This window comes from Pteronotus mesoamericanus, unplaced genomic scaffold (assembly GCF_021234165.1).
Source record: "Pteronotus mesoamericanus isolate MK-2021 breed Mesoamerican mustached bat unplaced genomic scaffold, CSHL_Meso_final contig_74, whole genome shotgun sequence".
NCBI classification, from domain to species: Eukaryota; Metazoa; Chordata; class Mammalia; order Chiroptera; family Mormoopidae; genus Pteronotus; species Pteronotus mesoamericanus.
The window spans coordinates 24,999,986-25,014,550 of record NW_026555247.1 but is presented as its reverse complement, the minus strand read 5'-3'; the positions used below and the strand labels follow the sequence as shown (position 1 = coordinate 25,014,550).

At 50.2% G+C, this 14,565-nt stretch overlaps 1 protein-coding gene across 2 annotated transcripts in view; it reads left to right on the top strand.

The window, feature by feature from the left end:
• Positions 1–14,565, top strand: part of LOXHD1 (lipoxygenase homology PLAT domains 1) — a 134,170-nt gene that overhangs the window by 89,185 nt on the left and 30,420 nt on the right. For both annotated transcript variants that reach the window (XM_054583861.1, XM_054583860.1), the window contains exons 26-29: positions 2,235–2,416; positions 6,962–7,078; positions 7,786–7,948; positions 10,788–10,942. In XM_054583861.1, the coding sequence (XP_054439836.1) occupies positions 2,235–2,416; positions 6,962–7,078; positions 7,786–7,948; positions 10,788–10,942 (617 nt within the window). The remainder of the gene's footprint in view (positions 1–2,234; positions 2,417–6,961; positions 7,079–7,785; positions 7,949–10,787; positions 10,943–14,565) is intronic.

Below are 14,565 nucleotides of genomic sequence, written 5' to 3'. Positions count from 1 at the left end.
TTCCCCCAAACAGCTCACATTTAGTATAAATCAGTGATGAACAAGATTTTTTTTTTTTTGTGACCTACAGCTATTAAACTGGCCATGACCAGATCATCCAAATACTTTTTGGTTCAAAGCCTAAAATAAAGTGACATTTTCTTCCATTAAGGTCCTTGTACATAACAGAGCAAATTCTAGTTCTAGCCTCTGCCCCCAGGATTCGCCTGCAGTCAAGGACAGACACATGACCCAACAGGCCCACACAGAGCTGGTGGCAGTGTTGGGTGGGAAACTTCAGGCCAGGAGTACTCACTTCTCCCTTCATGCCTTAGGTCAGGCCTTGCTCTTTACAGAAAAAAATAGAAATAAAAAAGAATTTGTATGGCCTGACCTTGAATATAGTCAGCAGTTCCAGCCTAATATTAAAACTAATCCATCTGCCCTTTGTCCTGCGTTTGTCAAAAAGGGAAAAAAAAAAAAACAACAAAAAACAGAGCAGGAAAGACTTGACTTTCAGACAGATGAGCTATGGAGGCACCGTCCAAGTTCAGCTCTCGCCAGGTGGGAGTGCAGAGAAGAGGGCTGTGCTGCTTGCTCAGAACTACTTCCCTGGTAGGCGGATGTGCTGGGAGCCCCAAGCCCAGGAGCTCCAGGGGCTAGGGGGCTGCAGTCCAGGGACGGCGGGGCACAGGGCCCAGCCATCATCACCAGGGACCTGGAAGCCCTCAAGGCAGTTCACCAAAGCTGCCCAGTACACGTGGCACTGCAGAGCAGGGGCATGTACATTAGGAAGGGGGTTTTGTGAGGTCTGAACTTACAGACTTCATGGGGGAGGTGGGACATAGTGTAGAACCCTGAAGGTCAGCATCATGCCATGGCAGGGCTGGGAGGAACCTTAGAGTCCTCCTCTGTTCTGAGGACCGCAGGCACTTGAAATGGGTATCTGAGGGCAGCTGGTGGGAGGAGGAGAAGGGCTGAGTAGGGACAGCCCCCCGCTCCCCAATTCATGCCACCCAGAATAGCACCGCAGCTTTAAGAAAGTCAAGTTTTTTTTCCTGAACATTCTTGATAAATGTATTTATAAGAATTCTTCAGTTAAAGAAACTAAAAACCACAGATCTAGGTAAACCCTTTAATTTTATAGGCAAGGAGGCAGAGGCCCAGAGAAGGGTAGCCAATTGTCAAAGGACACACAGTGATTCAATGGCAGAGGCAGAACTAGAAACCAGGAAGCAAATTGGAGCCCAGGCCTAAGGCAGCAGGTCCAGACATTTCCAGGGCTTCTTTCACTGCCAAATCATCTCAGGAAAGCTCAAATCCATTTTCAGATTCTCTGGTCAAGTCCCCATGGGCAGAAGGCCATGGAGAAGCCCAAGGGGACTGAGAAGAAGGGACTTTGGGCTGCAGAGAGGGCACGTCTGGTATTGCCTGAGGGCCTGGAGCAGTCAGGCTGTGTTTCCACTTAACCTACTGGCGAGGGTCCTGTTTGGGCCCTTGTGGGACCAGTGGTCACTGGCATAGGCTGCCTCTCTCTATGGCTTGTGTGTAGGCAGCTCTACCCACCTTCAGTTCATGACATAGAGGTTGGCCACACAGGATTTGGGGTTAGACGTGCCTGGATTCAAGTTCAAGTTCTACCAGTGACCAGCCATATAATAAATGAGGGTAGTTACTTCCCTTCTCTGAGCCTTGGTTTTCTCATTTGTAAAGCTGAGTATACAATACCAATTTCACAGGGTCACCGTGAAGGTAAAATAAGGAATGTAGAATACTTAGTATGGAGTCTGGCATATAACAAATACCCAGTGAATGATAACTACTACTATTACAAGTATTATTACTACAGTTTTACAGCAAGGTAACTGATAATAAGGGAAAAGCAAATTCCTCCTCTGGAGAAGGTTGTGGCCACCTGTAAGAAGGTGACTTCTGAAGTGACTCCTATCAAGGGTCAGAATCACAGGATAGGGTAAATTTCCTCTTGAACTGTTCTCTGGGTTTTCAATTTTTTTGTGTGTGTGACCCATAGTAAATATACACATTTATATACAAATGCAACAAATTGATTGAAATGTCACAAAACAATTTTACATCGTTATGTGAGATAACCATGTGAAAGTCCCCGTCCCTAGTAGCTGCAGGTCGCGGGGAAGGGATCTAGGGCTGTGGTTCTGGTGAAGAACTTGACCTCGTCCACATTTGCTTTCTATTCTCACATCCTCCCTGATTTTTCCTCTGTCCCCCACCTCCAGTTGTCCCTTATGAGATCACCATCTATACCAGCGATGTCTTTGCTGCTGGGACAAATGCCAATGTCTTCATCGTCATCTATGGCTGTGATGGCTTGTGCACCACACAGAAAAACTTGTGCACCAACAAGAGGGAGCAGAAGATGTTCTTTGAGAGAAAGTCTGCCTCCCGCTTCATTATGGAGGTACGTGGGCTCAGCAGGCTGCTGGGGAGCCTGGATGTGGAGGGAGAGGTGGGCCTGGGAGACTGGGGAGGAGATGGAGAGCCCTGCGTCCAGAGCCAGATGCGGCTTTCGCCTTGGTGGCTGCTCTTAGTGAGGAAGGTAGGCAGTTCGTTCAACTTCTCTGACCCTCAGCACATCAGAGAAGCGAGGAGGATGGTGAGCCTCGCTCTGTCCCTCCAGGACTGGTGTCAGGGTAAGAGTCCTTAAGGAGTGGATGGGACTTGGGGACCCTCGGGGCACAATTCCAAATCCACTAGGGCCATCTCCAGCGCCCCCAACAATGACAGACATGTATCCATGGGACGAGTCTGGCTTCCAGATTCACTGGTCGCATACCTGTGGCCCCAACTCATCTGCCAAGCTATGACCAAAGGACCTGATACAGAACATTCCATATGCTTCTCAGGGCTCTGTTTGGTCAATGTCTACTATGGACATAGGTCAGAGCAACTTGGAATCCTGTACACGTCAGCTCAGTGCCTCCCCTGTGCACCCACTGTGTGTTAGAGAGACAAGAGAATGGGAGGACCCAGACTCTGCCTGGGAGGGTTTTACAGTCCAGCTGGGGAAGCCCTGACTTCCACACGGGTCTAATGAGAGAGTCAGATGTTCATCACGGTAACTGCTCCTGTGGGTAAAAAGGCACTGTCATAGGGCTATATCTATATTAACTCACTGGGGACAGAGAATTTAGTAGTTTAAATAAAATTGCTCAGCTAGGGCACAGAGGAAGCGGGTTCCAACCCTGGGGGACTGGCTAAGAATATGCGCTCCTCGGCCTTGCAGAAGACTAGCCCGTGGGGATGAAGGCACAGGGTGTGGCTGACTGAGCCTGCTTTGGGTGTGCAGAGATGGGGGAGGCTCCCTGGACATGGTGGCTTTGAGCTGGACATGAAAGTGGGCATCGGCAGGCACAAGGAGAGAGGCATTCCAAGCCAAGGGAACATGGTGGCCAAAGACCACAGGTGAAAATAAACACAGCATGTGGTTGGAGGTTTGGCCAGAGGGGACAGGCGGAGAGTGACATGACTAGGGTGGAGGAGCAGATGAAGCAGTACCTAAAGGGACAACTCTGGGGGAGGAGAACTGGGAGTCTCCGAAGCCTGGACTCTCTGGGCAGCAGGGGCCTTTGGAGATGTGGCCCTTATTTTTTGATGGGAAACAAAACCCAGAGCCCCTTCCTTCTTCACTGACCAATGTCTGTCCTGGGGACTCCCTGCTCCCTCCCTCCTTTCTCTGGGAGCAGATGGTACTTGTGAGAAGGTTGCCACCTTAGTGGAATCTCTTAACGAGGGAAATTCAAAGATGATTCATCTATTCACGTAAAACCACATCTCATCCACCCAGGATGTCGTGGTGCCTGAGTCATCCAAGCCTGCTGCCGTCAGTGGCGGGCTGTGATTACACCTCAGTGTGACTTCCGGGGAGTTTTATCAATGGAGTCCTCACTAACAGACGGCTATAATTTGCCAGTCATTTGTTGCTATTTTTTTCTTTTTTCTCTCAAACATATCTGGGTGCTGGGGGTGTATGTGAGCTTGGAAACACATGAACAAGCTTGGCATCCCTTTCTCTCCATTTCTCTTTTCTGACTGATCTTCAGGTAAGAGGATGAGCACTGGATGCAAGCCCGTAGCCCCAGGTCCTGGCTCTGGCTTCCCGTCAGCTGCTAGCGCACGAGTGAGCCACTGCCTCTCTCTGTGGCCTCATCCTAAGGGACAGGCACTGGACAGGAAAATAGCAATAATAGGTCATATTTATTGAGCACTACCCACGTGCCAGCCCTGTTCTAACCACGTGATGTATATCAACTCGATCAATCCCCGTCACCATTCTAAGAGTTAGGTAGGTGGTACGATCGTCCCATTTCACAACTGAAATGGCACAGGAAGGTTACATAACTTGTTCACAGTGTCATAACTACAGAACATTAGAGCCGGAGTTTAGACTTAAGCAGTTCAGTTCCAGAGCCTTCTCTGCTTAACCCTTTCACCTCTTGGGAGAATGCCAGCGTCCCTCCCGATTCTGGTATCTTCTTAGTCATCCCAGAGGCCTACTGTCCATTGCCAGTGGTCCCCTCAGGCCTCCTTGCTCTCTGAGGGGTTGTGGTCGAGATGGCCTCCCTGGCACAGCATGGGACCCCAGAGATGGGACAGGGTGGAGAGAAAGAGGCCCTTGGAGAGAGGGAGAGACAGCAAGTCCTCATTCCCTGATTCTGCCAGGCAGCTCAGTGTCCTCATGTAGAGATTCTGGGAGCCAAGGATCCCACCCATAGCTTCTGTGATTCTCCCACTATGAGAGAATGAGGCCTCCTTAAAAATATCCCTAGCTTTAGCCTCTGCCTAAAATCACCAATCTTTGTTTAATGATTCAGGAAACCCCTCGGGGCTCCCAGGGCACTCCACTTCCCTGATGGAGCTGGGAGAGTTGGCCAGCGGGGTGCCGGGGACGTGATGCAAGGTAGGAGAGACGACAGCAGCTGGAGCTCCCTTGTTTAATTCACAATCCCCAGCAGAGTGGGGCCATGCTGGTCACTTAGGACACGTAGTTGACAAAAAGAGCCATTTCTTCTATCTTAGTCCTAGCAATGACCTCAAGGGGTTACCCTGCCCATGCCCCTTCCTTCAGCTGACAGTACTCTCCCCCATCTCATAGATGAGGAAGTTGAGGCCTGGAAGGTCAAGTGGTTTGCCTCAGGTCCCAGAGCTCATGGGTGACAGAGCCAGGGTTACAACTGGGAAGGGTGAGGGTGGGGGAGGGAGTGGGGGCAGAGTCTGTGACCAGTGCTGACGGTCACCCCTTGGCATCAGCTGTGGGTGGGTGTGTGAGGAGGGAGGAAGCCTGGTCAGAGGCTACACCAGTTCATTCAGAGGTCACTTCCGTCTAGGACTATAGAGGCTTCACATCTGATGAATGACTCAATCATTCAGCTGCCACTCACTCCCCAAGAGCCCTCATTCAGCCCAGAGCTGACTATGCCATTTCCTTGCAGCTCTGAGAACTTGGTGGAACAGGCAGGCAGGCAGCTCCGCAGAGCAGCTGACAGGAAACTCAAGTCTGCACACACCCCTCCTTGGGCCTCCCCCCAAACAGTTGTCAAGTCAAACCTCAAGGCATGATGAACTCCACGGACTAACCATGAGCCAGGGCATCTGGGTACTTCCCTGCCCTTTCTTCCCTTTCCCCCGATTTCTTCCCCTATTTCTTATCCTGTTATTGCCCAGATGCTCACAAGGATGAGGCAGGGCATGGAAGGATATATATATATAGCACCATTTCAGAGGAGAGGATGACACAGGAGAGCTGGGAAAGACCCAAGAGGCTCTTGGAGGCCCTGGGGTGGCAGCGTCGCAGAGAGATGGCCAGGGAGGCAGGCACCAGCTGGCTAGATGACCTTGCCTTATCACTTTGCTTTGCCCTCGCTACTTCCTTAGAGGTCTCCAAGAGATGTATCAGCCATTCCTGACTGGGCCCCTCCCCTGTACCATCCAGACAGGAGAAAGGAGAGAGGACAGCCCCTGAATTTCAGGGACTCTCTATGGCCCACGCATATCAATGGTCAGTCGGACCTTCAGGCACACCATCGTGCTTAAGGTTCAACACTGTGTGGGAGAGAACCTGGTTGTGTTTATCATGCCATTTTGCAGATAAGGAAATACTCATTCTTTCATCCTTTCAGTCAATACTTATTCAGCACCTAGGTCACAGGCTGTTTTCTAGGCTTTGGGGAGCCTGCCCTTGTGGCTTTCAGTGATGGAGGAGAAGATATCACACAAATAAACGCAAACTTCCAACTGCAAGGAGTGCTCTGGGTTGAGGGGGATGGTCTGTGGGTTGCTGTGAGAGCTTTTCCTGAAGAGATCTGACTTTCCAGAGGCAGTCAGGGGGCTTCCCTCTGGCAGTGACCCTTGAGCTGAGACCTGAATGATGAGGTGGAGCAGACACTGGTTTAGGTAAAGAAGAGAAAAGGGGAGTGTCAGGGAAAGCATGTGCAAGGGCCCTGTGGCAAGAAAGTGTCAAGTGTGAGGGACTGGAATTGGAAGGATATAGAAGAGGAATAGCTAGAGGTGGAGGGGGCTCTTGGGGATGCCAAGGAGAAGGTCAGGCTGGCCAGACAGCGCATGGGCAGAACCAGAACTCATCTTCTGATAGCCACGTCAAGTCCCCAAGCAGGAAATGAGCTGCTACAATGATAAGGAACGAAAGGCAGCGAGACAGGCTTCACCATGGAGAGGGGATGGCCTCCCAGAGGCTGCGTGAACTGAGGTGCCTGAACTGAGACTCGGCTGATTTTAAGTGGGGAGAGGGCAAGGGAGGTGTGAGCATGGCATGTGTAGGGGAGAGTGGGAGCTGACTTGGCTGGACAACAGGGACGTACTGGGAGAAAGTGACCCCTGGAAGTTCAAAAGGACTCAAGGGTAATGCCGCAGAGAGGCAGGTTTTTGCTCAGGCTGTACTTTATTGGACCTGACAGCCAACGTCTGGTGCATTTTCTTCTTTCCAAAGTTAGAAGACGTGGGAGAAATCATTGAAAAAATCCGGATCGGCCATGATAATACAGGCATAAATCCTGGGTGGCACTGCGCCTACGTGGAAATCCGCAGGCTCCTCCCAGATAAAGATGTGAGTTTCTGATCGATCTGACCTGCTGTTTCTTTTGCCCCTTTCCAGAAGAGACTCGGAGCAGATTCATTATAAGAACCTGAAGCCTTATTAAGTTAAGTAAGGTCTTCTGAAACAAATTCCCCTACTTTACTCAGAGTATAGAAACCAGCTCAGGTTCCAGGCAGAATCTTTTAGAATTTGGTTTGGGGTCAAGGAGGAGGGTCTGGGCAGCCATGTCTCTGTTCCTCACCCCAATGTCATACTGCTAGTGAGTGACCAACCATGCCTTTTCTGCTGCTCAAGGCCAACCCACAGGAAGGAATCCACCTGAACAACTTGGAAAACATTCTGAGACTCCAGTATTCTAATCCCAGGAGGCAGCTCTCTGTCATGGCTGTGCATATGAGTGACTTGGGAGAAATTTAAAAATACAGGCCCTCCTCCCCTTACCCTTTGAATCCGAGTCTCCAGGATGGGGTTCGGATGTCTATTTTTATGTGAATCTAGCAACACCAGCCTTCGAGAATCAACTCCTGATTTGGTTGTGTAAGTCTTCAAGTAAGACTTGATCTGCTAGAATTGGGGCAGGCTTGTGGCTTTTGCATCATTTATAGCATTCCATGACCCTTGTCCTTGGTCCCCGTGAGTGTTGCCATGCTGATGAACCACCGAAGTTGGCAGTTTCCACTTTAAGGGCTAATTTTTCTCTTGCCTCCTCACCCCAGGGTACAGAGACTGTGACTTTCGCTTGCGATCGATGGCTTGCCACCTCAGAGGATGACAAGAAGACCATTCGAGAATTGGTCCCTTTTGACATCTTCACTGAGAAATACATGAAAGATGGGTCCTTAAGGCAAATCTACAAGGAAGTGGAGGAGCCACTGGACAGTAAGTGTGGTGCGATCACCCTTGTTGCCTCCCTTGTAGGGCACCTGCCCTGTGCCCAGCGGAGCCTTTGCACCCAGGACGAAGAGTCTATTATTATCCGCAGTCGGTGGAGGGGGCAACTGAGGCTCACAAAGGTTACATAACCTGCAAAGTTCACACAGTTAATAAATGGCAGGGCTATTCTTCAAAGTCTCAGCTGTCTCACTGCAAGGCTTATACTCAAATCCTTTCCTGGTCTGACACTGTGATGATGCATCCAAATATGGGTTCTCCTGTGCCTGGATCTCCCTGGTCCTGGTTCTCTCCTTTCTCTTGGTTTATTTGGCTACAGTCTCTGGGGCCGGTCCTCTCCACTCTTGCTGGATCCAGGTGTTCCAACCAAGGATGGATCCCAAAGTATCTTGGATTAATCTGTAACTGGAGCTGTTGTGTATTTGTTCTCAGGGGCTGGGCACAGCTTCAGAGTGTCCAAAGCCATGGGTTTCTTTTCTGCTTGTACCAGTTAACTTTGTCCATTCTTTATTGCTGCAGTTTTCTCTGCAGGGTTTGCACCAGTGGACCACACACATTGTGCTTCCTTTGCTGTTGTACCACCATTTTCTGGTTCTCGTCTTACCTCTTTGATTAGCCCACTGAATGCTGTTTTCCTTTCTCAGGCCAGGTGGCATTGCACCAGGCTCAGTCCTCCGCCTTGTGTGAGTATGAGTGAGCACACACATGCACACACACGCCTTCTTCCTGGACCACATGGAGGGAGTCACACCTCTTTTTCAACCAGCGGCGCCACTGTCCACATCCACCTCCACGTTATTCCCCAGCTGGTCAGCTGTGAATAAGCTTCAGCTATGTCAGAAGTCAGGTCCACCTGCAAAAACCAGACTTTCTACCACAGACGACATACAAAAGAATGCTTTTGTATTTTAACTTTGGTAAAAGATCAGAGATGCTCTGACACCTTGGAAATCCAGTTTATATTTGTTGCACTGCCTTCTTGGAAAAAAAACTGGAGTAAAACCCAAGATTGCAGACCCCATATGGAGCCAGGAGGATATAAAATAACTAACAGTTCCTTTAATTTACATTGCCCCTACTTAGAGATAAAACCAAGTGTTGCCCCAACAACATGCCTTTCCCTATTCATATCCTTTTCTCTGACTTTTCTTTGTTTAAATCAGGGGAATAATTCCCCTTTGTACTTGGATCCCAGAGGACGCTCTGAAGAGCTGTCCCAGCGGCACCTTTGGGCTGCTCTGTATTAATAACATGTTGCAAACCTACTCTGTGCTTGGTCGTGTTTCTAGGGAGACATCTTTCCACTGAGAGCTGTGTGCCTTGGGTGGGGCGGGGAGGGGGGAGGATCCAGAAATAGCCAGATTTGACTGCACAGCCGTATTGCTCAACACCCAGAAGCTGGATAGGTTTTCCTAATTCCCAAAGACTGGGGAGAGCAGTGGGGGTGGAAGAAGAGGAACAGGAAGACCATTTAATCACAGTTCCTGGTGACATGACACCCCAGTCTGGGACAAGGGCTCCTAGAAAACGTCTTGCCCAGGTGTGGAGCAAGGCTGAAGGCACAGCCAGGAAATAGATGGAGGGAACAATTGGGGTGGGGGAAGGGGAAGACAGCCAACTGTTACATCTAATTTCAAGATTATGTCAAGATTCCTAATGTTACTCTTGTCAGCATTAGCCAGACAGGCTTGGGTAATGACTCTTTTAAACACCAAAGACAAGATTTTGTTTTGTAATGCAACGTGTAAAATGCTGACTGGATTCTACACGGAGCTGAGTGAGGTGGGCAAGGCAGGCAATGTGACTAGTCCTGGTCCTTGCCCTTGAGGGAGGTGGGCAGGCCTCCGAGGGCAATTCTCACTGTGTACTACGAGGTCTTGAGAGCAGGGTATTGGATGGGGCGACAGAGACAGGGACGGTGGGTGGGAAGGAGGTTTGAAAAGGGGGGTGTGGGAGGGGCAGATCACATGTTTGCATGTGAGTTTGTGACTTGTCTAGTCCAGGTGGACAGGTACCCCAGATGACAGAGGCATGGACCCAGAGCAGAGGAGGGCACTGGGTTGGAGCTACAGACCCAGGGAGCTCATGGAATTCAACACCCGGGACTTGCAGGACAAGAGCTACAGGAAGTGGAGGAGCCAGGCGACAGCAGCATGGAGTGGGGAGAAAAGATTAGGAACCCGCAATGCTGCTCAAGAAGGAGCATCCAGAAAGGCAGAAGGAGAGCAGGGGAGGATAATGCCGTGGGATCCAAGGGAAAACAAAGAAAATAATAGGAACCATGTGTGGGCATGAATGTGTTCCATAACCATGGGTATGAGCAATTTACCTCACCTTACTTTTCTAAATTTAATGAAACATGGCTCTGAGCCCACTTGCAAGGTTGGTAAGAAAGTCCGTCTCAGTCACTGCAGGGAGGGGAATCCCCTCTCTAGGGTTTTATCAGCATCCTGAGGCTAGCGACTGCAAAGTGCACGCAGGTCAGGCAGTTTCCTGAGCCTTTCCCCTGGAAGCCATAGGCAGCTTGTGGAGAGGGGCAGGGGGTGGGGTGTTTGGTGGAGAGCTTGAGGGATGCAGGGAGAAGCCTCTACCCTTTGGGTTGTAGAGGCCTACTGTGTCCAGGACAGGTGGGCTAGCTTCCCGCCAGTGAATCCACGTGGAATTGTAGCAGAATGTGCATAACTGAGCAAATAATAGGAAAACACTAACTCCCCCTTGAGGCCTGGGCCAGAAGCCTAATACCTCCTGCAAATCCAGTTCCCTCAACCTAAAGGGATGCCATCCTTTTCTTCCCATTGTCTGTCTGTCTGTCCATCTGCATGCCCAGTTGTGCTGTACTCGGTGCAGATCTTCACAGGAAATATCCCCGGGGCAGGAACAGATGCCAAGGTCTACATCACCATCTACGGAGACCTGGGAGACACTGGGGAGCGGTACCTCGGCAAGTCAGAGAATCGCACTAACAAGTTCGAGAGAGGAACGGTAAGAAGGGCACATGGAGTTGAGCCCCTTCCCTTCTCCTTCCTGGGGCCAAATATCTGGCTGCCAGCTCTTCTTCATCCCCAAGGCTGTCTGGAAGCTTCGTGGGGGTGTCATGTACCCTCATGCAGGCATTTGCTCTTGCCCTTCCCCCTGAAGAGGGCTAGTCCTCTCTCAGACCCAGGTTCTGCATGTAGGGCGTGGGTGGGGCTGGAGCAACCAGAGGCTTGTGTGAGCCCTGCATTGCTGGCTATAAGGACTCAGTCATCTTCAGAAAATCCAGCCCACTGTGTGCAGGGTGTGAGAGTGGAGGTGCACATCTCAGAGTAACAAGGCTGCATCTACAGAGGCTTGAGCTGGGCGGGGCTGGAGTCTGGTTCTACCACTAGCTCCTCAACTGGTTGAATCCCTCTGGCCCCACTGTCCTCATAAGTAAGATGAAGGGTCTGATAGGAGTCAGCTTAAGTGTGTTGTGCAGAGCTCTTGGGAACCATGGGGGTGCTGGGAGAGCAGATGGGCACCTACTCCCCCCACACATGGATCTCTTTGGCCTGGACTATTTATTGGGGTGCCAAGCAAGCCCTCTATTAAGCAAGGTGCTCTGTCACTAAAGAAAGGCTTGAAGACCCTGCAGCCTGGTGGTGTCTAAAGCCCTGCCAGCTCTGACATTCGGTGGTTTTACAAAAAGGAAGAAATCCATCCAAACATCCCTTCCCAACAGCTCAGCTTCCATCTCCCAGCCCAGCTGTGCTCTCTTTTATGCCCTTTCTGCCTTAACCCCTTCACTTACTCCTCAGCTTCTTTTCCATCTTTCCATTCACCTAAATCTGCTGGAAATCCCCACAGGCAGAGCTGCAAGCACAGGGTGATCAAAGCAAGGTGACTGGCTCCTAACCCAATCCATGGTCTTGCCTGGGGCCTTGAGCATATGGGGATTTTGTGTATCCACCAATGGGTATTTATCAGTGCCTCCTTAAGCCTGACCCTCAGCCAAGCGTGACCTTTGATGCTGAAATATTTGCTGCAGGCAAGGAGGAAGTGAGCTCTGGGACAAGGAGAGCAAGTGTCATCTAAGTAAGTCTGCAGCTGGCCGGTGACCATGAGTCAGTCCACCTGGAGGGAGCCCCACCCTGACCAGGACGTGCCAGAGGAGTCAGGCCTCAAGGCTCCCATTCATTTGCTCCATCATCCAGCTATGAACCATTTCCCTTTAGCTCTGGTTACTGCATCTGAAGTGGGGAGAGCAATGTGATAGCTACTTAGACCACGGGGCTGAAAAACAGGTCAAGACATATGTAAGAGCACTTTGTATCAGGGAGAAATAATTTTACACACACACACACACACACACACACACACATCCTCACACACATGCAAGATATAATTTTCCCTGCACTCGTAAGGTAGTTAATAGTGGGTCTGTCTGTTTTGGAGAAACAAAGTGCCAAAGGGGTCAAGTGACTCCTTTGGTGTCCCTGATTCTGTAGTTGGCACATGATTACCAGGCTCACTTGCATGTGCTGCTGTGGAACGTTGCAGTTCTACACAGTGGTCAGGCACCCAGACCCTTGGCTGGGGCCCAGTCACCTGACTTCAGGGCCTGGCTCTGAAGCTGACTAGTTGCAGTTTTGGGCAAGTTACTTAGCAGAGAGATCTGCCTCAGTTTACTTTGCCCTATAACAAGTTAACTTAATTAAAACACATGAAGAGTCTAGACTTGTGCCTGGCATGAAGTTGGCTTTTTGTTAGTGCTGCGTGTTGGCAAGGCTTGGGAGAGCACAGCTTTCCCGCCTTCGTTGGTGCCTGGAGCTGATGCCTGGTAAATGCTCATGAAACAGCCATGGGTGGCGCACAGCTGGTAGATGCGTTTTGTTTCATGGTTTTATGAGCAGAGCCTGGGACAGAGTAGGCACAATGAACATTTGTTGAGTGAATAAATGAATGAAAGCATACACAAAGGTAACACAATCCATTCTCCTGTGTGCAGAGTCAGATTTTTTTCTCTCTCAGCAATTGTGATATCACAACAAATATCTTTGCTGCCTCCTGCCCAACCCTTTCTCTTCCTCTCCTCCAGTTCTGATGTCCCATCAGGGGAGCTGAGCTACTGCTGGCTCTGTCCCTGACGATTTATGTGGCTTTAAGTTCACTGCTGACCATCTCAAAGCTTCCATTTCTCGAATCACTTGGTGCAGAATCCAGGAGTGGCCCCCAACACCCCTTTTCTCTCAGCATCCCCTCCCCACCCACATTCAATCAATCACCAAATCTTAAAGGTTCTCCCTTCCAAATTTCAGACCAGCCCGGTCAAGGCCATTTCCACTCAGTCCTTCCTCATCTCACCTAACTTACTGGACCAGCCTGACTCCCTGCCCCAGGCCCCTGAAATCCCACCCATCCTCTGGGCTTCCCCAATATACCTATTCAAAGCTGACAGAGTCACTCTCTCACTTCATCCATCAGGGGCTCCCCACCCAACCCAGGTTCAGCCTAGCCCTCTGTGAGTGTCACAGACCAGCATGGCTCCCAGCCCTGCCAGCTTCTGTGGAATGTCCCTTCACAACCCCTGGGCCCCAGTTTCCAGAATGCCCCATACTCTCCTGTCTCCAAATCCTCCCAAGGCTTTTCCCTGCATCCATGACTATGTGCCCATGGGAAATGTATAATGCTGTTCTGTGGTTTTAATTTTTTACATAAAAGGCATCATCCTATATGAATGCTTCTTCAGCTTGCCTTTAGCATGCAATGGGACAACTTGGAAATCTTCTACATCAGGATATTCAAACATAAATAGAGCTGGCTCATTATTTGTGACCACCACACACACAACATTCCATGCATGACGCTGACGTAGGCATTTGGCTGTTCCCCAGGTGCTAAACACTTATTGGCTCCCAATTTTCCACTATAAAAATTATCCTGTAACAGATATCCTTGCTCACATATGAAGGTGATCCCCCAGGACAGATGCAAAGAAGTGGAATTGCTGTGTCATAAAGTTTGCCCATTTTTGCTCTAATGAACTCAGTCACTCGCCAGTGCCCTAAGGCCTGCACAAGTCCACACCTGCCCTCAGCCATGTACCATTCACCTGCAGATTCCTTAGTATAAAGACTGACTAGTCCTGGCTGCCTGGAAGGCCCACCCCCTCCATCTTTGGTTAATGCCACCGTCTGGAGAATCTTCCCAGCCCTGCCTCTGGTCCTCCCACAGGTGGCTGCCTCTGCCACCGGGGCTGTCCCAGGGAGGAGCAGAGGACATCCTGTAGTATTTATCCCAGGGGTCCCATTGCTCAGTGCAGTGATTTAGCGAATCTTTCAGAAGAAAAGTGGATGTCATTCAAGGTTACCTGTCCCTCCTCTTCCTCCCCAGCCTCCTATCTGCCACATTCAACTTGTGTTTTGCCTGTACTTCATCCAACGCCTAGGACTCTCACTGAACAATCTTCAAAGAACCCAATTACCCAAAAGCATAATGTCACTTGAGTGAAGGTATAGTCAGGGACACAGAGGAGGACTTTATGTCACATCCTACACAAAACCCTCCTGAACCCACATCCCAGGTATTGTCCCCTGACTCTCCAAGAGACTGCAGCCCAGATGGCTGGCTCCTCCAGCTGCTTCTCA